The following is a 26,038-nucleotide window of genomic DNA, read 5'->3' as shown; positions in this document are numbered from 1 at the left end:
CCTAAAGAAGATTCTACCAAAAAAAACCACTTTTATATATAGGAGAGCTCCAACTTTAAGGGACAGATTGGTTAAGAGTGTGATCAACCCCCCCAAACGGATCACACTCCCGACCAATCTTAATGGTTTTTTCAGATGCAAAAAATGCCTACCGTGTAGGACTAATAGAAAACAACCTAGAAAAACCATTGATTTTAAATCCAACACTACAGGAGAAAAATTTACCATTAAGGACACTATCACATGCACTAGCTCCTATGTAACTTATGTCATCGAATGTCCATGCCACCTACAATATATCGGAAGAACTACCCGACAGCTTTACGTCAGAATACGGGAACATATCAAAAACATCAAAAAGGGCTTTGACAAACACACACTTTCTAGACATTTTAAAGAAGCGCATGCTAAGGACCCTTCAGGCCTAGTTTTTTATGCAATTGACAAGATCAAAGAAGATTGGAGGGGTAGCAATAAACGGAGATTGATCTCACGCAACGAAACTAAGTGGATCTATAGGATGAGGTCTCTCCGTCCTGAAGGTTTAAACGGATATAGATTTGAACTGTTTTATTGCAGATACATAACCATCTCACTTTATCGCAGTTCTGTACATTTTTTCTTGTACCAGAGGCTTCTTTTTTATGCTTTTTTAAGATTTTTTATGATATATTATGATTTTTTATAATATTTTTTCTTATATATTACAATCTTTTTATATATTACAATCTTTTTTGACATTTTTCATGATATATTTCTTATGAGGTTTATGATGTTTTTATGCCTTTTTTCTTGATGTTTTATGGTTTTTAACATTGTGATTTAGATTTCTGCCCTTCTCTCCTTTTTTAACCCTTGATCTAGGGTTTATATATATATTTGGCTTTTTAATTATTGAGTACACTCTATGGTGTTTTTTATCCTTTTTATTCTCCCGGTTTTTAGGCTTTCCTTTCTTTTTTTCCCCTAGGGGAGATTATACACAACCCACTTGTTCCACCCTTTTCAATTCTCAGCTTCCATTTTTAACCATGTTATCAAGCTTAATTTCTTGTACCAATGATCTATGCTATGGTCTTCCCATTCAACCAGCATTCTTCCTCCTTTCCTCATGATAAGAATAATCTCTAGCTCCTCCTCTCATTTTTGTGTCTCATCCTCTGCATTATTTATATGTGATGGGTTTATACTATTACCCACACTCCTCTATATTTTATTTAAATGTATATTTCATTTCATGTTTAAAAGTTTAAAAAAAAAAAAAAAAAAAAGTTTTTTAACCTCTTCTACATTCAGCTCCCAAAAAGTCTCTTTTTTATATAGTCTTTAAAGTTTGTTGGGTCCATATTCAGTCATATCACAGAACACATACCAAATTATTCTTTTAAAAGATTTCTTCAATATGGCTGATATCCAGCTTTCTCATCCAGCATCCTTTTTATATATTCACAACCTCTCCAAGCTTCTTCCTATATTCACCGTATAAATAATAACAAAAAAAATTTTTTATGCTTTTTGTGCCTTCCCATCCAACATCATATCTATAGGTACTAATACATTTTTTTGTCACTTTTGTTTTTTCTTCACCACTCGATACTCATTATTACCACTAACATTGTTATTATCCGCACAGATTCTTTACCTAAGCACTGCCCAATTTAGTTAATAAAACCACATTTTTTTCATCCGGTTTCTCTCATTGATACACATTGAGGAAACTTCTTTATTTATTTTTTATTTTTATTTTTATTCCAATTTTTTTTTTATGTTCCCTTTTGTGTTCTTGAGGACTTATGTTCAATTTGATATATGTTTTTTTCCCTTCAGAACAAATTTTAAAACACCGTAACCTAGGATCAATACACATATTTCTTATTTATTATCTCGGTCCTGTCGTGGCGATTATGCAATAAGTTTCCGGATAAGTTTTTTTCCCTTTTTTACCTTCCAGATATCCGGCTCTAATAGCATATCCACCTGTCCGTTACTGAAGTTTTTTAATACAAAAATATTTTTTTATCTCACCTTTTTATTTTTATTTTTATTTTACTCTTTTTAACTGGTCTCTTTTTTTACGAGGTTTTTAATGGTTATAATAAAGAATTGGTTCAAATATGTAAGGCTCGTACACACACTCGTTTGATCAGATGATGAGGTATGGCCGTTCCCCTGCACATCCATAGTAAGAAGCCAGTAGTGGAGCAATATGGCTTCCGGAGCGGGAGTAGCAAGATGGCGGTGTTTGTTCCGTCCCCTCCGTTGCTAGGATACGGGCGGCTATAAGAAGTCCGGGAGTACGCTGAGTTGACGCCGCTCCAGTTGACGTCATTGTGACGAAACGCGTAGGGCGGAGTCTCCAACGTCATACGTCACTTCCGGTTGTCGGCCGTGGAACGCGGAAGCATCCCGGCGCACACTGTACTCTGATCTCGATCATCTTAAGAGTGAGTTATCTACGCCTTGCTTTATGCTATGTATGATTCGACTATTCACCATGGGGTTTCTTTTTCTATGAGCATCTAGGCCTCCCGCCAGCGGCCATTGATTGCATCATTTTCCGAAAGGGAACCCCTCATCATCATACAGGTTGTATTCCGAAGAAACGCCACCTAGTGGCCACTACGGATTTTACACATCAAAGTTTTTTTCAGTTTATCATCACACTTTGTGTGGCACGTTTTATTTACCAATCACCAAGTTCTTTTCACCCTATGCATGGTAGTGGGTTTATTACACTCACGTTATTTGTTTAAAGCACTGTTTAAATTTAATTTGTAATAAACACCCAGACTTGCATTTCTGACTATCATTTTATAACACCATTTGGCACATTTCACCATTTGTGGGTTTTTACACCCTTTTATCCCCACTCACGTTATTTGGGGCATTTATAAAGGTAGCGCCAACACCAATCGTCACATTTTTATTTATCATAATGTCACCTTCACCTGCCCTAGCCCTGCTACACATAGGGATACATGATATCCCACCTCAATTTAGGCCCTGGGTTACTCATGTCCTCCTTGCTGCCTTGACGGTTATACTGCGCAAATGGCGGAGTCTAGAAGCACCGAACCTACCGGATGCAGTACAGTTACTCAAATCCAACTTTCAGTTTGAGAAGGCCATCGCTATTAATCATATGCAATTGAGATCTTTCAATACTCATTGGGATTTCTGGGCTTTAGCGACAATGCCAAGTTAGTAGTTGTATTTCTGAGACTCTTTTCTCTATTTTCATGTTCATGGTATTGTATTGTATTGGATTGGATATTCGTGAAGATGCCGCAATTGTTGTTGAGAAATGTTCTTTTATTTCTTCTTTGTTATATTTGAAATTCAAATAAAAATGTATTTGCAAAAAAAAAAAAAAAAGCATGATTATTCATGAATCAATGATTAATAGACTAATTGTTTTGCACCAACATCTGCATGACAGCAACATGGGTAATAAAGAGAGGTCTACTGTCCTTCCATTCCATTTATTTAATGTGAATCCATCAGCTACTTATGTACCAGAAAGAAAGTGGAAAATGTGTCCACTGTTACTGATTAGTGAATATTTGCACATTTAGAGCAGCGATCTCCAAACTACGGCCCTCCAGCTGTTGCGGAACTACACGTCCCATGAGGCAGGGGCGTCACAAGGGGGGTGCGGGGGGGCAGACCACACCAGGGTGTCCAACGGGTGGAGGGTGACACCACTCTGCCGCTCTCTTCCTCATCTAAGCGGGCCGGCATTGCATCGACGCTGCACGCATAGTACTGAGTGTCAGACTGTCTGCTGCCTAGGCTGGACTTCTTTGCTCCTCCTCTCGGGCCGCCCTGTGCAGGCCCAGATTGGCTAATCGGGAGCATCGGGAGAATTCCCGGTGGGCCGGATTGGCCGAGGGCCGTTGTCATTTCTTGGTGAAGAGAAAGTCGCTAGCAGAGGCAACCAGTCTCAGGATGCTCACTAAACTCACTTCCAGGACATGCTGCGTTCCATGCCTCATCCCGCTCCAAAAACACGCCCTGGGCCGCTCAGCGCTGCCGATAATTGGCTCACAGGTGATACACTTCTGGTAGGAGGCGTGGAAGAAGAGATGGCACCCTTTCACAGGATGGATCAGAGAGCGATCATGGAGCCGTCAGCCGGAGCAGGAGAATGGCAGCTGTTCTCTGCTGTGTGCGGAGACACAGCTGTCAGGTCCCCATGCATCTCTATGGGGGAATCGGATGGGAACGGACCGTTGGTCCGTTCTTATCTGATCCCATCCGATCCGCTGGATGGATGGAAAATATGGTTTCCATCCATCCAGATTTGACAGATCGGATCAGATGTCAGCGGACATGTCTCCGCTGACATCCGATGCCCCATAGGGATGCATGGGGGGGACCTGTCCGTTTTTTTGGCGAATCTGATCAGTCCGCCTGTGTGAAAGGGGCCTAAGGGTGAATAAACTGATTGCTGAGAGGGAGACAAGCACTGCATCTGATAAATAAAACATACTGAAGTTACATACTATTTAACAGCACAAATCAAAAAGAAGCACCTTATATCTGTCCGGGCACCTTAAGTTTAATTTGCACTATTTTCCACTATCTATTGGCACTTTTTTTATGAGTAAATGTAATTGCACTTTTTTTGAATAATACAAATATTATGTATGAATATTGCATATATGTTTTGAATAGAGTACTGTATATGAATTTGCACTAAGGAAATGCACTTTGGTCTTTATATGTATGGACCCTTTCACACAGGCGGACCGTTCAGATCTGCCTGTCAGTTTTTTTGGCGGATCTGAACGGTCACCCCATGCATCTCTATGTCCGCTGACATCCGATCCGATCCATTAAATCTGAACGGATGGAAACCCTATTTTCCATCCGTCCAGGGGATCGGATGGGATCGGATGAGAACAGACAGATGGTCCGTTCCCATCCGATTCCCCGATAGAGATGCATGGGAACCTGACAGCTGTGTTTTATTATTTTCATATGATATTGTAATCTAAAGGTAATTTTAATTCTCCTAGTTATTAATGTTGCTATTGCCATTACATTTAGTGTTATATGGGAGCTATGATTTACAAGTTACATTAGTAAAAAAAAAAAAAAAACATTATTGAAAGGGGTTGGGGTGACACCGTGAGTTACCGCACCGGGTGACACCAACCCTAGTGACGCCACTGCCATGAGGCATTGTAAAACTCTGACATTCACAGACATGACTAGGCTTGATGGCAATTGTAGTTCCTGAACAACTGGGTTGCCATTATTAGAGACTTCTGATTTAGAGCCTTCAAGGATCAGGGCGTTTTATGACAATAAAAAAGATAATTAAGTGAGAAAAGTATGAAGCCTGCGATTGCCAATCTTTTCTTTGAAAATTTTAGTTCCTTTGCTGTCAGGGTAATTGCTTTGGCATCAATTCTTTCTAAAGCCCAGTGCACAGGATCAGAAAATCGGACAAAAAATACTGCTTTCGAATCAATCGTATGATAATCTGATCCTTAGCGCACATCTTTTGAGAGCCAATCACAACAGTTCATGCAAAATTCTCTAAAGGGACAAACATGAACATTTTTCTTGTAGGATACCAGAATGAACAATTTTCATTTAATCAGTAGAGTATTCACCCAAAACAAGAACATGCATGCTTAGAATTAAAATAATAGATTACAATAAAATACAACACGTTACATCACTTCTGAAGTTGTATTCTGTTGTACGAGAATTTTCCTAACTTATTGGTTTTCGATATGTGATTAGCATACCAAAAAAATAGACGATCATTCGTCCGATATTCTCATTGTGTGAACGGGCATTAGTGTCTGACCAGAAACTAATAATAATAAAGAGATATACAGTATATTGCTGTTTCTTCAAACTGTATTACTGATGGTAAACAAGAATTGAAAGTAACTAGTGTTTTATAAAAATAAATCTGTAGATAGCAACCAAACTAACCTGGACACCTCCATGAGACACAAATTTCATGTCCTTAGCTTCAAGGGCTAATTTCAGACAGGTAGCTTGTCCCCAGGCTTCAGAAACCCGTATAAGTAGTTTTAGAGCTCTTTCCTCATCTTTTCTGTAGCTTTCAGTGAAAACACCTGCATTTACAGGAAACAAATGTTTATTGTTTACACAGACCTAGACTGAGATTTTAGAGATACGTTTCCAAATAGGAGAAGATGCAATACACCAAAGACAACGCTATCAACCTGAGGGAATTGGATTGCTTCAGATAGAGAGTAGACATGTTAAAACTACCAGGTTTTTTACGTTTTTTTTTTTTTTTATTGCTGTATGTGATCCCACTGGAGAGAATGACCTCTCTCAAGAAAATAATGGGAGATTCTGAAAGAGAAAAAAAAGGAAAAATCATGTGATGGGGCACTTGTATGTTTTGGTGGCTATTTATTGAGGCATTTGGGAAAATCCTCCTATGGGAACACTTGATTTGGTGTGAGAGGAATTTGCCCTCATTTTTTAGCTTGAGAGTGAGTTACCAAAAGAGTTGTGAATCTACACACAATACCATTATGTGAATATTCACTTTAATTATCCATTTATGTCAAACTCCCAATTGTTTATTTTATCTGTGCATGATTGGATAATTTGTTATGTAAAGATTCTCAACTTCTCTAGTAAATCAGCCCAATTTTGTCTGACTTCCAGCTATTTCTACAGGGAAAGAAGTGGTGGGAAAGCTCTCCAGGAGGACACAGAGGGCCAATTGATGTAATAAAAAAAATGGTCATTGCACTAAAAAAATAGGTTACAAAAAAAGAAAAACAATCCAGGTTTCCAGTAGACAACAAGCAAAAAGCCAAAATATTTCCATGCACTGATTGTCTGTAGGCAATTTGATGCTGCAAAATATTTTTATGAAGTACAACTCATGCATAAAATCTAACATTAGTAAAATGATAGCATTCCTAATTAACTCTATAGTTAAACTTAACCCTGTTGAACTTAACCCTGTGGCCACTTTAAACTACTAACTTACCGATCGCTTTCTGTTCAAAGTCTTCAGCCAATGCCAGCATGTCTTCAGATGTGTCTGTATCTTCTTCTTCTTTGGAGAGCTCCTTTAGAATCTTACTACAGCCGAGGGCAGCTGCCATGCAGTCGCGGCACTAAACATAACAAACACAAAGACATAATAAATGTGTGGTTATTCTAACTAAGTTTACAAATTACTTATTTGCATTCAGCTTACATTTTTTGATCAAAATTCCCCACCAACACAGGATTGAAGGTGCAGGGAAGCAAGGGAGATTAGTCTATGCTGTAAAAATATCCCTGTCACGTTAAAGTGCATGTCAAACCAAACACTTTTTTTTCTAGTATTGGATAGCACGAGGAAGGATTATAACTACTTTAAAGGTTTTTACTTGTCACTAGAAAGAACCTAAGAAAGAAAATACATTTTTTTGCATGATATAAGGTTTGTGGCAGCACCTGAAAATACAAAGAGGAATTTTAGCAACAGAGTACCCCAAGCGGATGAGCAGGAGCTCAGTAGCACACAGTTTTCAGGGAAGACGCAGGCACTACAGAGAGCACTGCTTCAATTGCTACTGGAGCATAGTGATGTCGCAAACCTAAAATTCGCCGTTCGCGAACGGCGAACGCGAACATCGGCAAATGTTCGCGAACCGGCGAACCGCCATAGACTTCAATAGGCAGGCGAATTTTAAAACACACAGGGACTCTTTCTGGCCACAATAGTGATGGAAAAGTTGTTTCAAGGGGACTAACACCTGGACTGTGGCATGCCGGAGGGGGATCCATGGCAAAACTCCCATGGAAAATTACGTAGTTGACGCAGAGTCGGGTTTTGATCCATAAAGGGCATAAATCACCTAACATTTCTAAATTGTTTGGAATAACGTGCTTTAAAACATCCAGTGTGTGAATACGATCAGGTATGATGTTGTATCGGTCAAGTAGTGTAAGGGTTACGCCCGCTTCACAGTGACAGACCAAACTCTGACAGACCAAACTCCCCGTTTAACAGTCAGTCAGTCCATTTGCACAACCGCAAACTCCCCATTTGCACAAGGTTGGATACCAAGCTAGCCATGTCCCGTTCCTTGTCCTCACTGACATCATTGAAGGTCTCTTCCTCCACCCAGCCACGTACAACACCAAGGGTCCCCGAAAGGTGACAACAAGGCCCCTGGGACGCCTGCTGTGGCTGGTATTCCACCTCCTCAAAGCCACCTTCCTCCTCTGACTTCTCTTCTTCAGACTCCTCTCTCTGCGTTGCCACAGGTCCAGCAATTGACCATGACAAGGCTGCTTCTGGGGGTGATGGGGACCACAACTCTTCCTCTTCATGCTCATCTACAGCCTGATCCAGTACTCTTCGCAGGGCACGCTCCAGAAAAAACACATATGGGATGAGGTCGATGATGTTGCCTTGGGTTCGACTGACCACCAGGTTTGTCACCTCCACAAAAGGACGCATGAGCCTACAGCCATTGTTCATGAGCATTCAGTAACGCGGCCAAAAAATACCCAGCTCCGCAGAAAGAATGAAAGAAAATGAATGTTTTTTCTATGAAAAATTATCCCGCGGATCGCTTTTGGTCTGTTCACAATGAAGCAACGACCTTATCATCTGGGGTGTGCCAACACACTCCTAGAGGTGATCGCTTCATTGTGATACGCAAGCCCCTTCACCACGACAAGGTAACGATCACGAAGGGGAATTGACACATGTATGTGCCTTTTTTTTTGTTTTTTTGCAGCCACAGTGTAGCACCAGAGGCCAGAAAAATTAGGCATGTACACATGCATGAAAAAGTAGGTATTGTTGCAGCCGCTGCTGTAGCAGCGGCCTGAAAAATTGAGGTTTTCAAGGCAGAAAGTGCACTAAAACATTGCGGCTTGAACCGTAGTTGGTGGCGGAGACGTCACGTAAGTCATCCGGCATGCAGAGAATGATTAAATACAGCAGCGTGTGGACCATTTTTAGCCCAAGGCATCTCAGTCATCACCAGGCCTTTTTTAGTCAAAGGCATCCCCCACTGTCAGTCCTTTCGGGATCCATGCCTCATTCATCTTAATAAACGTGAGGTAATCAAGACTTTTTTGACCTAGGCAACTTCTCTTCTCAGTGACAATACCTCCTGCTGCGCTGAAGGTCCTTTCTGACAGCACACTTGAAGCGGGGCAGGCCAGAAGTTCAATGGCAAATTGGGATAGCTCAGGCCACAGGTCAAGCCTGCACACCCAGTAGTCAAGGGGTTCATCGCTCCTCAGAGTGTCGATATCTGCAGTTAAGGCAAGGTAGTCTGCTACCTGTCGGTCGAGTCATTCTCTGAGGGTGGACCCCGAAGGGCTGTGGCGATGCGTAGGACTAAAAAAGCTCCGCATGTCCTCCATCAACAAGACGTCTGTAAAGCGTCCTGTCCTTGCTGGCGTGGTTGTGGTAGGAGGAGGATTACTTTCACCTCTTCCCCTGTTGGATTCCCGTTGTGCTGTGACATCACCCTTATATGCTGTGTAAAGCATACTTTTCAACTTATTTTGTAGCTGCTGCATCCTTTGCGACTGCCGGTAATTGGGTAACATATCAGAGACTTTCTGCTTATACCGGGGGTCTAGTAGCGTGGCCACCCAGTACAGGTCGTTCTCCTTCAGCCTTTTTATACGAGGGTCCCTCAACAGGCATGACAGCATGAAAGACCCCATTTGCACAAGGTTGGATGCCGAGCTACTCATGTCCAATTCCTCGTCCTCACTGATGTCATTGAAGGTGTGTTCTTCCCCCCAGCCACGTACAACACCACGGGTACCAGATAGGTGACAACGAGCACCCTGGAATGCCTGCTGTGGTTGGTGTTCTTCCTCCTCAAAACCACATTCCTCCTCTGACTCCTCTTCCTCAGGCTCCTCTTCCAGTGTTGCCGCAGGTCCAGCAAGCGATGGTAAGGCTGTTTCTGGTGGTGGTGATGGTGACCACAACTCTTCCTCTTCCTCTTCACGCTCATCTACGGCCTGATCCAGCACTCTTCGCAGGGCACGCTCCAGGAAGAAAACATATGGGATGATGTCGCTGATGGTGCCTTCGGTGCGACTGACTAGGTTTGTCACCTCCTCAAAAGGACGCATGAGCCTACAGGCATTGCGCATGAGCGTCCAGTAACGTGGCAAAAAAATACCCAGCTCCGCAGAGGCTGTCCTAGCACCCCGGTCATACAAATACTCGTTGACCGCTTTTTCTTGTTGGAGCAGGCGGTCGAACATTAGCAGTGTTGAATTCCAATGTGTCGGGCTGTCGCAAATCAAGCGCCTCACTGGCATGTTGTTTCGCCGCTGAATATCTGCAAAGTGCGCCATGGCCGTGTAGGAATGCCTGAAATGGCCACACACCTTCCTGGCCTGCTTGAGGACGTCCTGTAAGCCTGGGTACTTCTGCACAAAGCGTTGGACAATCAGATTCAACACATGTGCCATGCACGGCACATGTGTCAACTTGCCCAAATTCAATGCCGCCAACAAATTGCTTCCGTTGTCACACACCACTTTGCCGATCTCCAGTTGGTGCGGGGTCAGCCACTGATCCACCTGTGCGTTCAGGGCGGACAGTAGTGCTGGTCCGGTGTGACTCTCTGCTTTCAGGCAAGTCAACCCCAAGACAGCGTGACACTGTCGTATCCGGCATGTGGAATAGCCCCTGGGGAGCTGGGGGGGTGCAGTTGGTGTGGAGCAAGACGCAACAGCAGAAGAGGACAAAGCCGAGGAGGTTAGCAAAGAGGATGGAGTAGGAGGAGTAGAGGAGGTGGCAGCAGGCCTGCCTGCAAGTCGTGGCGGTGTCACCAACTCCTCTGCAGCAGAGCCACGCATTCCATGCTTGGCAGCCGCCAGCAGGTTTACCCAATGCGCAGTGTAAGTGATATACCTGCCCTGACCGTGCTTTGCAGACCAGCTATCAGTGGTCAGATGGACCCTTGCCCCAACACTGTGTGCCAGACGTGACATGATTTCCTTTTCCACAATAGAGTACAGGTTGGGGATTGCCTTTTGTGAAAAATTATTTCGGCCGGGTACCTTCCACTGCGGTGTCCCAATAGCGACAAATTTTTTGAAGGCCTCAGACTCCACCAGCTTGTATGGTAAAAGCTGGCGGGCTAAGAGTTCCGACAAGCCAGCTGTCAGATGCCGGGCAAGGGGGTGACTCTGTGAGATTGGCTTCTTACGCTCAAACATTTCCTTGACAGACACCTGACTGTGGGCAGATGAGCAGGAACTGCTGAAGGTGAGAGGCGGAGGGGCGGGTTGTTGATAGGGGGCATGGAGGACAGCAGTGGTTGACGTGGCTGAAGATGCTGGACCAGGAGGAGGATGGTGGCTTTCAGTTTGTGTGCTGCTTTTACTCATGTGTTGATCCCATAGGAGTTTGTGATGTGAGATCATGTGCCTTCGCAAAGCAGTTGTACCTAGGTGGGTGTTGGACATCCCACGACTCAGTTTCTTTTGGCACAGGTTACAAATGGCATCGCTGATATCAGAGGCAGACACACAAAAAAAATGCCACACTGTTGAGCTTTGCAAGGACGGCATTCTGGTGGTGGCAACAGCTTGCGTTGATTGGCGTGCTGTCTGGCTGACCCCGGGTGCCGAATCTACATGCTGTCTGACTGCGCCACTAGCTCCTTGCGATGACCTCCTCCCCCTGCTTCCAACTCGTCTCCTCCTCCTCTCTGTCTCCCCATCTGAACTTTCCCCCTCTTCTTCTGCTCTTCGAGCAGGCACCCAGGTGACATCCACAGACACATCGTCATCATCAGCCGCTTCACTTGACAACTCAGCAAAGGCAGCAGCAGCAGGTACAACATCATCATCATCATCACAATGTACGTCCATGTGTATAATGCTGCCTGACTGAGACATATCCCCGTTATCTACATCCTCTGGCACTAATAGTTGCGCATCACTTATTTCTTCCAACTGATGTGAAAATAACTCCTCTGACGGATCAAGTGAAGCGGCTGTGGTGCTAGTGTTGGTGGTGGTGCCGGCGGGCTGGCGAGTGGTAAATTGAGAGGTGCCCGAAGCTGAGCTGGAGGAGGATGGTGCATTAAGGTTCCGAGCGGAAGCTGTAGACGATTGGGTGTCCTGTGTAAGCCAGTCAACTATGTCCTCAGAATTTTTTGAGTTCAGGGTCTGTGGTGGCCTCTGAACACTGGGAATTATTCTAGGGCCTAAGGAAATTACAGCACCACGACCACGACGGCCCTTGCGGGGTGGCCTGCCTCTGCCTGTCATTTTTTTTTTTAATGTGTTGTACTATGAGTGCAAGGTGCTGTGCCACCCTATAGGAGTGTTGGGCAGTGGGTACAGTACACTCTGTGGACCTGACAGTCACTGGCAGCCCAGGCAACTGCAAATATAAAAAAAATATATTTTTTTTTACTTTGCAAGCTGCTGTGCCACCTTATATATCAGTGGTGGGTGGGCAGTGGCACAGTACACTCTCTGTGGACCTGACAGTCACTGGCACCCAGGCAACTGCAATTATAAAAAAAATATATATTTTTTTACTTTGCAAGCTGCTGTGCCACCTTATATATCAGTGGTGGGTGGGCAGTGGCACAGTACACTCTCTGTGGACCTGACAGTCACTGGCACCCAGGCAACTGCAATTATAAAAAAAATATATATTTTTTTACTTTGCAAGCTGCTGTGCCACCTTATATATCAGTGGTGGGTGGGCAGTGGCACAGTACACTCTCTGTGGACCTGACAGTCACTGGCACCCAGGCAACTGCAATTATAAAAAAAATATATATTTTTTTACTTTGCAAGCTGCTGTGCCACCTTATATATCAGTGGTGGGTGGGCAGTGGCACAGTACACTCTCTGTGGACCTGACAGTCACTGGCACCCAGGCAACTGCAATTATAAAAAAAAAAAATATTTTTTTACTTTGCAAGCTGCTGTGCCACCTTATATATCAGTGGTGGGTGGGCAGTGGCACAGTACACTCTCTGTGGACCTGACAGTCACTGGCACCCAGGCAACTGCAATTATAAAAAAAATATATATTTTTTATTTTTTTACTTTGCAAGCTGCTGTGCCACCTTATATATCAGTGGTGGGTGGGCAGTGGCACAGTACACTCTCTGTGGACCTGACAGTCACTGGCACCCAGGCAACTGCAATTATAAAAAAAATATATATTTTTTTACTTTGCAAGCTGCTGTGCCACCGTATATATCAGTGGTGGGTGGGCACGCAGTGGCACTGCAGTGGGCACAGTACACTCTGTGGACCTGACAGTCACTGGCAGCCCAGGCAACTGCAATAATAAAAAATATTTTTTTTTTCAATTTGCAACAAGATGCTGTGCCACCGTATACATATCAGTGGTGGGCAGTGCACTGCAGTGGGTACAGTGCACTCCACTCTGTGGACCTGACACAGCACTCACTGCAATTATGACAGAGGAAAAAAAAATATTTTTTAAAATGCAAGGTACTGTGCCTGTGCCACCCGAAATGAGTGTGGTGTGCACACAGTACAGGCTGTGGTGGGTCTGTGGCCTCTCACACACAGCGGGCAGGCAACTGCAGTGTACAATATATATATATATATATATATATATATATATATAAAAGGAAAAACTCAATTACCAGCCCTTAAAAGGGCTTTTGGGGACACTAGATATATATATATATATATATATATATATATATATAAAGAAAAAACTCAATTACCAGCCCTTAGAAGGGCTTTTGGGGACACTAGATATAGATATAGATATATATATATATATATATATATACAGTGGGTACGGAAAGTATTCAGACCCCCTTAAATTTTTCACTCTTTGTTATATTGCAGCCATTTGCTAAAATCATTTAAGTTCATTCTTCTTCCTCATGAATGTACACATAGCACCCCATGCTGACAGAAAAACACAGAATTGTTGACATTGTTGCAGATTTATTAAAAAAGAAAAACTGAAATATCACATGGTCCTAAGTATTCAGACCCTTTGCTCAGTATTTAGTAGAAGCCCCCTTTTGATCTTATACAGCCAGGAGTCTTTTTGGGAAAGATGCAACAAGTCTTTCACACCTGGATTTGGGGATCCTCTGCCATTCCTCCTTGCAGATCCTCTCCAGTTCTGTCAGTTTGGATGGTAAACGTTGGTGGACAGCCATTTTTAGGTCTCTCCAGAGATGCTCAATTGGGTTTAAGTCAGGGCTCTGGCTGGGCCATTCAAGAACAGTCACGGAGTTGTTGTGAAGCCACTCCTTCGTTATTTTAGCTGTGTTCTTAGGGTCATTGTCTTGTTGGAAGGTAAACCTTCGGCCCAGTCTGAGGTCCAGAGCACTCTGGAGAAGGTTTTTGTCCAGGATATCCCTGTACTTGGCCGCAATCATCTTTCCCTCGATTGCAACCAGTCGTCCTGTCCCTGCAGCTGAAAAACACCCCCACAGCATGATGCTGCCACCACCATGCTTCACTGTTGGGACTGTATTGGACAGGTGATGAGCAGTGCCTGGTTTTCTCCACACATACCGCTTAGAATTAAGGCCAAAAAGTTCTATTTTGGTCTCATCAGACCAGAGAATCTTATTTCTCACCATCTTGGAGTCCTTCAGGTGTTTTTTAGCAAACTCCATGCGGGCTTTCATGTGTCTTACACTGAGGAGAGGCTTCCGTCGGGCCACTCTGCCATAAAGCCCCGACTGGTGGAGGGCTGCAGTGATGGTTGACTTTCTACAACTTTCTCCCATCTCCTGACTGCATCTCAGGAGCTAAGCCACAGTGATCTTTGGGTTCTTCTTTACCTCTCTCATCAAGGCTCTTCTCCCCCGATAGCTCAGTTTGGCCGGACGGCCAGCTCTAGGAAGGGTTCTGGTCATCCCAAACGTCTTCCATTTGAGGATTATGGAGGCCACTGTGCTCTTAGGAACCTTAAGTGCAGCAGAAATCTTTTTGTAACCTTGGCCAGATCTGTGCCTTGCCACAATTCTGTCTCTGAGCTCTTCAGGCAGTTCCTTTGACCTCATGATTCTCATTTGCTCTGACATGCATTGTGATCTGGAAGGTCTTATATAGACAGGTGTGTGGCTTTCCTAATCAAGTCCAATCAGTATAATCAAACACAGCTGGACTCAAATGAAGGTGTAGAACCATCTCAAGGGTGATCAGAAGAAATGGAAAGCACCTGAGTTAAATATATGAGTGTCACAGCAAAGGGTCTGAATACTTAGGACCATGTGATATTTCAGTTTTTCTTTTTTAATAAATCTACAACAATGTCAACAATTCTGTGTTTTTCTGTCAGTATGGGGTGCTATGTGTACATTCATGAGGAAGAAGAATGAACTTAAATGATTTTAGCAAATGGCTGCAATATAACAAAGAGTGAAAAATTTAAGGGGGTCTGAATACTTTCCGTACCCACTGTATATATATATAAAAAAAATTACACAAATACCAGCCCTTAGAAGGGCTTTTTGGGGTGCTGTCAGGATGCTGTCCTTACAGCAGTAGTGGGCCAAGAACACTGACTAGCAAGACCAGGAACACTGACTAACAACTGTCCCTAGCTTAACAGCAGCAGCAGCTCTCCCTGCTCTCACTAACACACACTGCTTCAGAATGATCTAAGATGGATGCTGCCCTTGCTTATTTATAGGAGGTGGGAGGGTGTGGGAGGGAGGTATGCTGATTGGCTGGAAATGTGCCTACTGACTGTGAAGTTCAGGGTCAAAGTTTGCCTCAATGATGTATTATAGGGGGCGGACCGAACAGTCCGCCGGCGAACAGTTCGGTACACCTCTACTGGAGCACTGTTTTTGAAGTGGGGTGACCGTGCATCCCTAATGGTCAGAAGAGATACCTCCAGCCACTAGCCTTTGTTACAAGCCCAAAGATTCCTCCAACTGTTCATCTGCGTTACTAGGCCTTGCCTGTACCTCACTTTGAGGAATGCTGCCTATAGGGATATGTGCACGTAACTGTTTTTGTACTTTGTTAAGTTTGGCTCGCTGGCTACATCCAGCCTTCTGGGGCTTTTTTTCCGGCCTGCAGCTTGAGTCCCTTGGGGTTTCTGCTCAAACAATGTCAGGTAGCAGTACCTGCACTGCGTATTTACCCCTGGGAGTATGCAGTGCAGGTCCGGCAACCTGACAAAGCCCGCCATCCTGGCACCTCACTAAGTTGTTGATTGCTAGGACCATCAACTAGAACCTATGCACCTCCCAGCTTCCGCCCCACTGTTAGAATCGGAGTCCTTTACCACTGTAATTTTGCATACCACTTGCATGTGTAACAGTCAGGCAGGAGTCGGGGGATGTAGCAGAACTGCACTGAAGCCAGACACCGATGTAAGTGGGACACAAATGTGACTGCTGGTGCTGTTGGGGGAGGGGGGTTCTCTGATTGAGAAACAAAAGTGGAGAGATGGCTCTGATGAGGGACAAAATGTGGAAGGGGGCACTCTAAGAGGGGCACAAATGTACAGGGGCCTCTGATGGGGACACACATGTGTGTACGGGGCTCTGATGAAGACACAAATGTGTGGGCGGGCTCTTAGGGGGTCAAAATATGTGGGAGCCTCTGCTGGGGACAAAAATATTCAGGGATCTCTGATGGGTACACAAATATTCAGGGGGTCTCTGATGGGGGCAAAATGTGTGCGGGCTCTAAGGGGGACACAAATGTATGGGGGAGCTCTAAGGGGGACACAAATATGCAGGGGTCTCCGATGGGGACACAAATATTCAGGTGGTCTCTGATGGGAATACAATTTTGCAGGGGGGGCTTTGATGGCCACACAAATATGCAGGGGGGCTTTGATGAGGACACAAATGGTCACTGATGGGGAAAAAAATATGCAATGGTGCTCTGGTGGGGACACAAATATGCAGGGGGATCAGACGGGGACACAAATATACAGGGGTCTTTGATGGGGACACAAACATGCAGGGGGCCTCTGATGGGGACACAAATGTTTGGCAGGGGGTCTGTTACAGATGCACCATCAAGCTCTACTGCTGCTAGCCTTCCAAATTCTATCCTATTCTGTTGCTGCATATTCATTTATAAATAACTAGGGTTTTTTGGCCCACAAATATGTGTAAAATGTAAAATGTGGCTCTTGAAATGGGAGACCCCTGCTTTAGAGCCTTATAGAGACTGTGCTGTACTGCCACCTAGTGTTCAGAGAATTTTTTTGAAAAACTCCAGACTGCACTACTTTATAATCTATTAACATTGTTCAATATTGTTTATACTTTTTCCCAATGCTTACCTTATTTGCATTGTAAATCTTTCTCTGCACATACTTATTAAATTTTAGGTTACAGATGCCCTATGACTGTTCATTTGGATGGATGATCTGTCAACAATATTTTAATACTGATCAAATGTATCAGTTGAAGAGGCAATTCTTGTAAAAAAAAAAAAACTAAACAAACAATATTACTATCATTACTTGAATATAGCTACTGTATAAAGAGGCAATCAACTGTGTCCCTATTACAAAATTAAAAAAATATATTTGAAGATTTACATTTTCTTTAAATGTAGAGCTTGGTCCTGCCTCCTTACTCCACCTGAGTCTCCCTTTTGCTCCGTGACGCTGTCATTACGTTACAGAAACAATTAAAAGAGGGAAGTAGATGAAGGCGATTTTACAAGTAAATTTGAGTACCATACATAAATTCTGTGAGCTATATATCTAGACCTACTGATCATTGTTTTTATCAAAAGGGACCTCTATTTTAAATGAATTTATCATATATCTAATTTAATTCCCCTGGTTGGAGACTGTAAATGCACCAGACTATTCAACTTTAGATATGTTTTAAGAGCCCCTACAGCAAGTTTAGCTCCTTCAACTAGATTTTTGGCAATGTTTGGGACTTAAATTAGAAGGATCATAGAGCTTTCAGCAATAAGTATGAAACATATCTAATGGTGGCTGTTCCCTCAAGGCAGTGTTATTGAACCCTTATTTTAGTTTTCCAGTAAATAAATGATCTGTTATTACCTGTGCCCAAAAGATTTCTGCAAGTTCTTTTCGGTTTTGAACAACAGCCCAAATAAGCAAATCTCTGGTTGGATCCATAGAACAAGATGATTTTCCTTGAGATCTTTTGTGAAAGGAACGGAGTGTGACTTTCTGTACCTAGAGATATGGCAAAAGAAGGGGTTTACATTTCCATCATTTGATTTTTTTTTTATGTATACAGTGCATCCAGAAAGTATTCACAGCGCTTCACTTTTTCCACATTTTGTTATGTTACAGCCTTATTCCACAATAAATTAAATGCATTATTTTCCTCAACATTCTACAAGCAATACCCCATAATGACAAGGTTCTCTCCTCTCCACAGAGAAACGCTGGAGATCTGTCAGAGTGACCATCGGGTTCTTGGTTACCTGACTGGCTAAGCTCTCCCCTGATCGCTCAGTTTGGCTGGGCAGCTCGCTCTAGGAAGAGTCCTAGTGATTCCAAACGTATTCCATTTATGGATGATGCCGGCCATTGTGCTAATTGGGACCTTCAATGCTGCAGAAATGTTTCTGTACCCCTCCCCAGATCTGTGCCTCGATACAATCCTGTCTCGGAGGTCTACAGACAATTCCTCAGACTTCATGCCTCGGTCTGTGCACTGACATGCACTATTAACTGTGGGACCTTATATAGGCAGGTGTGTGCCTTTTTCATATCATGTCCAATGAACTGAATTTACCACAGGTGGACTGCAAACAAGTTGTAGAAACATCTCAAGGATGATTAGTGGAAACAGGATGTACCTGAGCATAATTTTGAGTGTCATGGCAAAGACTTTGTATACTTATGTACATGTGCTTTTTTTTTTTTTAACAAATTTCCAAAGATTTTAAACAAACTTATTTTATGTTGTCATTATGGGGTATTGTTTGTAGAATTTTGAGAAAAATAATGAATTGAATCCATTTTGGAATAAGGCTGTATCATAACAAAATTTGGAAAAAGTGAATACTTTCACGTTGAAAAATGTATTATAATGTGTCAAAAACATGAAACATTAGCCTCTTTAGGAATTCAGATGGGAAAAGTGACATCAAAGGATTTGAAGTGCTATATCCAACCGTTTTTAGGAACAAGCTTAAGCCAGTAGGAAAAACTAAAGTGAATCTTTATTTTTAGTAGCTGAAGTAAAGTTTTTGGTGTTATTAGGTCCTATACATTAGAGTATTCCACCAAGCCACCCCTTTCTTTTTTTTTTTTTTCTTTAATTGAAAGCACGGTTGCAAATTGAATTGGTACAAGGAGAAGTAAAACAAAGGATACAGGTTTTTCAGGTTTCACTTCATCCGGTATTTACATTTCTCTTTGATCATGAAAAGAATTGCGGAAGTTTGTTGCAATGATTACGTTTTATCTAATAATTACTAAAGCCTTTTAACCTTTTTTTTTTTTTTTTTTTTTTAATTAAAGTGTGTAAAGGAGGTTTTAGCAAAAAGAAAAAAAAAGAAAAAACACATTAAGGGAAGAAACCATATACCAACCAAGTACCATATTAACAAAAATACTGTATAACTCTCTTTATAGATGTATTGATTTTAAAGATGTCGTATTTAAGTCATAAAAGATATAAAGTACATAATAAGAGATCATAAATCAGTCATTGTTACATAAAGTCAATGTAAACCAAATGAAACAGATCTGTATAAATTACCATTGGCTGCATAGATTTCGGTTTAAAGGTTTTTTTTTCTTACATTTTGATTATAGCATTTTTCTTGGTAAAGAAAGTTTATTGGCTTTATAGAACTTTTTATAGTATACAGGTATAAGACATCTATGTTTGGTTACAATGTTCTGCAGTAAAAATGTATTTTCATGCAAGGTCTGCTCTAATATCAAAATATAATCAATGATAATGGGATGAGAAAAGAGTATATTGAGTCAGAAGAAGGTAGGGGAAGTCCCCAGTTAACTGCAGTAGGGATTAATCCCAGAGAGTCCAGGTTTGGGAGAATATTTCTAAAGTATCTCTAATTCTAGCTGAAAGGTATTCCATTCTATGAACGCCTACAATAGTCTCAAAAATGTGGTGTTTGAAAGGTGATTTTAGTAGATCTCCAAAAGATTTATATAAGTCTCCTAGCCACTGTTAGAATGTGATTGGCCAATTTCTTCAGATGTTTTGAAATACTTGGAAATGATAAGCCTACAAGACTTAGAGTGTATGAGATCTAATGGTAACTTTCTCCTATCATAACACTTTTTTGGCATATTTATATTTATTTTATGTATTTGGTAATTTGTCTTCCTTATCAAAACAAGAAGGGTAATTCAGAGGAATGTCTCCCAACCTATATAATGCAAAATGAAATAGCAATGTATAAGCATTTTTTACATTGGGCCACAAGTTATTAAATGTATGGCCTAATCTCTTTCCACAGTTTAGTGTCCGTTTAGAGGCCAGTCTATATGTCTAAAAGAAAACTATTATGTCTTTTTTGGTAATTATACTTTAGGTATTATTGTTGCATTTACATGAAAGTATTTCTTAAGAGACTCATCTTTTTGCTCATTTGCTGGTGGATATAGAGATTATTATATTTTATATATAGATTTTAAATTTGTTCCCTGAGCTACCTTCAGCAATGTTTTGTATTTATAGAAAGGTTATTAGCAGTGCCAATGTAGCCTTTCCCAAACAGGATATTGCTCTAAACCTGTAGGTAAATAAGAAAACCAGAACCTTTGCTGAGTGGAAGAATTGGTTTCATAATATAGTTGGAAGTGTTGTCAGGGTGCCAGGAAACCAGACCACATGAAAATGCAAGTAAAATAAAGCAATTTATTAATGCAACAATAATAATCGCACAGGAAGAGAGAGGAGCGAAATCAAGAACAGCCGGGGTCAAGTTCAGAAGCGGGTAGTCATCCAAGCCGAGATTGAGTCCAGAAGCAGGTAGTCTGACAAAGCCGGGTCGTCAACCGATGCAAGGTCGTCTGCTGATGCAGAATCAAGAGCCAGGAAGATCATCAGCCAAGTCTCATGCACAGAGAAACCACAGAGACCAGAGGACTGCTAGCAGTGATGCACCTTAAAGCACAAACGCAAGGGGAAGGTCAGAAAGCCATCAGGTGATATATGTATAGTGCTGTGTGCAATATCATCACTGAGCGATGCCCAGGCAGAAGACAAGTGATGATGCAAACAGAGTTTATAAGAAACAGGAGTCTGCACATGTCCAAAATGGCTGCCAACAGGAAGGCAAGGTAAGACATTGACAAGTGTCTCCACCCAGAACAGGGCCTCTGTGAACAGAGGAGATTCTCTTCCTGGGAAATTAACCAGTAATCTAATCTAAGTAATTGGGAGCAGAGGAACTACTGCAGCCAGCATATGACTTTACTAAGTATATAGATGCACAATACAAGCTTTATATAAGTAAAGATTGTTTATAGTACATACATCCAATGTACAAAGTACAAACAGGTATCATCAAAGAGATAAACCAAAAAGTACTGAATAATACCAGCGCTTAAAGTGGTTGTAAAGTCAGTGAGTACCATTACTGGCAGCCCCTTTGTTATAACAATGCGATTTAAAGGAACAGGATCTTTTTTTTTTGGCAGCAGGATATTAAAAGTTTAAAACAAAAAAGAAATCAAGAAAGAAGACACTCGATCCACAGGACCCATAGACAAAATGATTAACTACAATTTGACTCTCCTTACTGAAATCTTAATAAGTAAATAACTCACGATAAAAATCACCTGCCTCTCACTCCCTAACCTGCTTTCTACCTTTGCTTGTAAAGTTTTTTTATTTTTTTATATAATATTTTATTTTTTGATTATATGTTATGTTTAGCAATGCCCCTATTTACCTGAATTATCATCAAAGGGCTGTACAAGAATCCTGGTGGAATTGTGCACATATACCCAGGTATATATAGTTATTAATAAAGATATTACCCACCTCCCACCTGCCGTATAGTCAAATGACAATGGGCAGGATCCCCTCTCTTTCTGGGACGACATCATATATGTCACCCCAGTCTCACCACCCTCAAATGCCCTGGGACACGGTGTGACCCGATCTCCATAAAGAGCCGATGACGTGGCTCTTTGCCCATGTGATCGACTTTGTCCAATCATGATTACGGCCACACACACCTACACAGGTTGAACTGGATGGACTATTGTCTTTATTCAACCTCAACTACTATGTAACTATATGTAACAGCTGATCACATGTAAACCCGAAAGTGCTGGTAATCGGCTTTCCTCACCTCACACAGACAGAGAGAGACAATCAGCAGCACCTCTTCACAGGGGAGACCTGTAGAGGTAATCAGGGCACTGATCATCAGTGCCCTGATTATTTTTGCAGCCCTAACAGTGCCCATCAGTGATGCCAGTCAGTGACCATCTGTGATACCAATCTGTGCCCACCAGTGATGCAGTCAGTGCTGCCTTTCAGTGAACATCAGTACCATCCATCAGTGCCATCTATCCGTATTGCCTATCATTGCCCATAAGTGCCACCTATCAGTGCCACCCATTAGTGCCGCCTAACAGTGTTAATCAGTGCCACATATCAGTGCCACCTCATCAGTGCCCTTCATTGTCGTCCCATTAGCGCCCATAAGTGCCGCCTCATAAATAAATGCTCATTAGTGCAGCCTATCAGTGCCCATCAGTGCCGCCTTATCAGCACACATCAGTGAAGGAGAAAAATTACTTAATTACAAAAGTTTCTGACAGAAACAAAGAAAAACTTTTTCTTCCAATCAATGCCCATCTAGCCTGGAATGTAGCTTCTCACTGGCAGAAACTGTGGTGGGGCACTGGATCCCAGAATTGCCTATCTACTCTGCCTCTTAGTTTCTAATCTGTCACACAACTGGACCTCTAACTACCAAAAGTGGACATCAGATGTCCAACCTGACTCTAGCCTATGCTGGTTATTGAGCCCTAAGCTTAAACTAACTTGAGAAACCCAGACCAGAACATTGTTAACAAAATAACAAGAGCTCCATATAAACTCAGTAAATTGCAACTGCAATAAACAGGTTCGCCTACTAATATACTGGAAGGTGACAACTACACACATGTAGATGAACAGATCTAGCTATCTGGCACTGTACACATGAGATAGAAATAGAAATATGTATCCAGAGGGTACAGGAAACAATAGTAAACTATTAAACATAGGAGCACTTGCCTACTAATACCTCCTGGTCTGTATTTAGCAGCAGTTTCTCCATGAACAAACTTTGTACTCCTTCTGTGTTTTTTTGACCCAGTCCCACAGAGACAGGAAGTGATGTAAATAAATAACTCACAGCACAACCACTTACAAATACAGACAGGAGAGGGCAGCAGATTGCCTACACACTTCCCTGGTGAAATCCTTACATTCTGTCAAGGGCAGCACAAAGTGCATAGTAAACTTAAATTTAAGAAAACAACATTGTTGTCTCCCCGTTACAATGGCTTGTTAAGGAAAAACAAAAAGTTATACAGTAATAAAGTAATACATGCCAGATAAAGCAAAAACAGACAACATGTTGACTAAATCGGTGACTGCTCCTACCCGAGCATGATACTAGTGTGGCTAAGTAATAAACCTGGTGTCCCCCAAATTATCCTCTCTGCACATCTCTCAGAGGTATTTGTTTGTTTTCAGGCACTGAATCAGTACTATGAATCATGGGAAAGGGTGGTACTAGCTGGGTAGAAGGAATGGGTCCCTGACTAGACATGCTAACTAATTGAGGTACAAACTCTGGGGATTCAGGGTTCAGTGCCTCTGTTGGAGGAAGTGCTGTTGAGTTAGAGGTCTCAAGAACCACAGTGCAATCACTCTCATTGGAATCAGGGAGATCAGATCAGAGGTCTGCCTGAAGCTGGAGTGAGTCACACTCTGAAGTGACATCTGAGCCATCTTCATCACTGACTTAGGGAACAGGCAACATATGATTTCTATTCCAGGCTTTGATCCTGTCTTCTGTTCCCTTTATCTTGCACAATGGAATGACGTGCAATCTATTCAACACCATCTCGCTCTATGTTTTCCAGATGCTTCCATGTTCTGTAGCAAGGTTTCAGATCTCTGTATCTTACATGGAGATTAAACCTTTTTCTTCCCTTCATTTATTTTGTGTGTTTTCTTTAGTTAAACATTAAGCACACTTGTGGGTATCTTTCATATGAGCCACATATTTATAATGACTAATACCATTGGTGGAACCTCCTAACAGGAGGTCAATGGTCAATCTAGGCTCCCAGGAAATATGGGAAGAATCCTGTAGTCACATGCAGTGCTGTTATAAGCATGGACCATGGCCTAAATGTTTCAGGTATGTTTTTCGTCAGCCTGTGGCATACTTAGCAGATCAAGAAAAGTCCTGTTTAATCTCTTAGGGAGAGCATCACCTTCAGGGTGATAAGAGGTGGTTTGAATTTTGTAAATGTTCAACAGTTGAAATAACTCTTTAATTAGCTTGCTCTCAAAATCCCTGTCCTGATCTGAGTATAACCTTTGGGTTAAGCCGTAATGGATAAAATACTTCCCCCCAAAGTACTCTTGTGACCATAACTGCCCTCTAAACTCTGGTAGGAAAAGCTTGGGCATATTGAGTAAAGTGGTCAGTCACAAGCAGCACATTTCCAATTTCTCTTGAAATATTGTCAGTACAGAAAGAAATCTATACAGACTAAGTCCATAGGGCCTGAACTCTGCAAGTGTAAATGTCTACATCGACTAGTCTTGATATTTCTCATCTTGAGTCAAAATAAATGGTCTTAAACTAGGCCATATTTTTTCTCAGGTCCCAGATGGCCATGGTGATCACACAAACTTCTGAAAAAGGCCACTTGATGTTCAACATTTGCAGCTTGCACACAGAGCCCCAACACCAAGACAAGGGAGATCTTTCCATTCAGTATTTTCCATAACAGAAACCAATGCTGGGTGTCTTTTTTTTTTTAAATCAGATTGCATTTATTAGAATTTTTTTTTTTTTTTGTACAAATTAAAGACATATATTCAAATGACAAACAAAAAGACACAATCAAAATAATAAATAAAAACCCACACCATCCCATCACAGCACAGATCCATAAAAAAACAGGGTTTCTAAATGAAAAAAATCTAACCAGCATTTCCATATACGATCGAATTTAAACATGGCATTGCGCAGAAAGTATATTTCCTTCTCATATGCAATACTCTGATTCAAATCTAGGACCCAATCAGATATCGTAGGGGGGAGGGATTGAAATGATGATCATTCATAAGTCGATAAAGAGTACTCTAGCAACCCCCAGGAGTTTATACGCATCTAAAAGAGAAGAATCAAAATGTCCCAAAATACATGTCAGTGGATCTATTGTAAGAGAAAGACCTGTTACATTAATAATAATTTGGATACCCTTTGTCTTGTAACGTTTAAGCTTGGGACAGTGCCACGGCAGGTGAATTAGGTCTCCCTGCGGTTGGCCAAATCTGTTACAGCAAGAATCTTGCTGTAGAGCTATACTACAAAGAAATGCAGAGTCCGATATACCTGATGAATAATGAACAATTACGTTAGCTGAGAAACAAGAGGAATCCTTTGCAGAACTTGGTCCTAGACTTCATCAGGAATATGGCCTAACTCTTGTTCCCATTTCTGTGTACATGGAACTGGGTGTCAACAAAAACGTAGGTAAAAGTTGTGCGTAAATCTCTGAAATGAAGCCTTTTGAATTACAGATCCCAACAATTTTATCAAATAAAGTATCTGCAATTGAAAAGCTGAGGGAGCCATTTTTGCCCTGAAAGGCATGTCTGATTTGAAGATACTGATAAAAAGACCTTTTGTCTAAAGAAAAGTCTAATTGCAATTGCTAAAATGATTTGAAAAATAGATATTCACATAAATGAGAAATCATCAGAATGCCTCTTCTGGCTCAAGCCTGAAGCCCCATCAAATTCCCAAATTCAGGAAGTAAATCATTAGACCATTTTGGGATAAACCTAGTATAGCCAGTCATACTATCAGACAAACA

At 41.9% G+C, this 26,038-nt stretch overlaps 1 protein-coding gene across 1 annotated transcript in view; it reads right to left on the bottom strand.

The window, feature by feature from the left end:
* TRPM2 (transient receptor potential cation channel subfamily M member 2) overlaps positions 1 to 26,038 on the bottom strand; it is a 349,568-nt gene that overhangs the window by 132,004 nt on the left and 191,526 nt on the right. The window contains exons 13-15 of the mRNA XM_082260372.1: positions 18,020 to 18,157; positions 7,001 to 7,130; positions 5,956 to 6,101 (exon numbers count right to left, since the gene is read on the bottom strand). Coding sequence (XP_082116498.1) covers positions 5,956 to 6,101; positions 7,001 to 7,130; positions 18,020 to 18,157 — 414 coding nt within the window. The remainder of the gene's footprint in view (positions 1 to 5,955; positions 6,102 to 7,000; positions 7,131 to 18,019; positions 18,158 to 26,038) is intronic.

The sequence above is a fragment of the Pelophylax lessonae genome (assembly GCF_965119305.1).
Source record: "Pelophylax lessonae genome assembly, chromosome: 6".
Lineage (NCBI taxonomy): Eukaryota > Metazoa > Chordata > Amphibia > Anura > Ranidae > Pelophylax > Pelophylax lessonae.
Note: the sequence above shows the minus strand (reverse complement) of the source record. Positions and strands in the feature narration are given on the sequence as shown.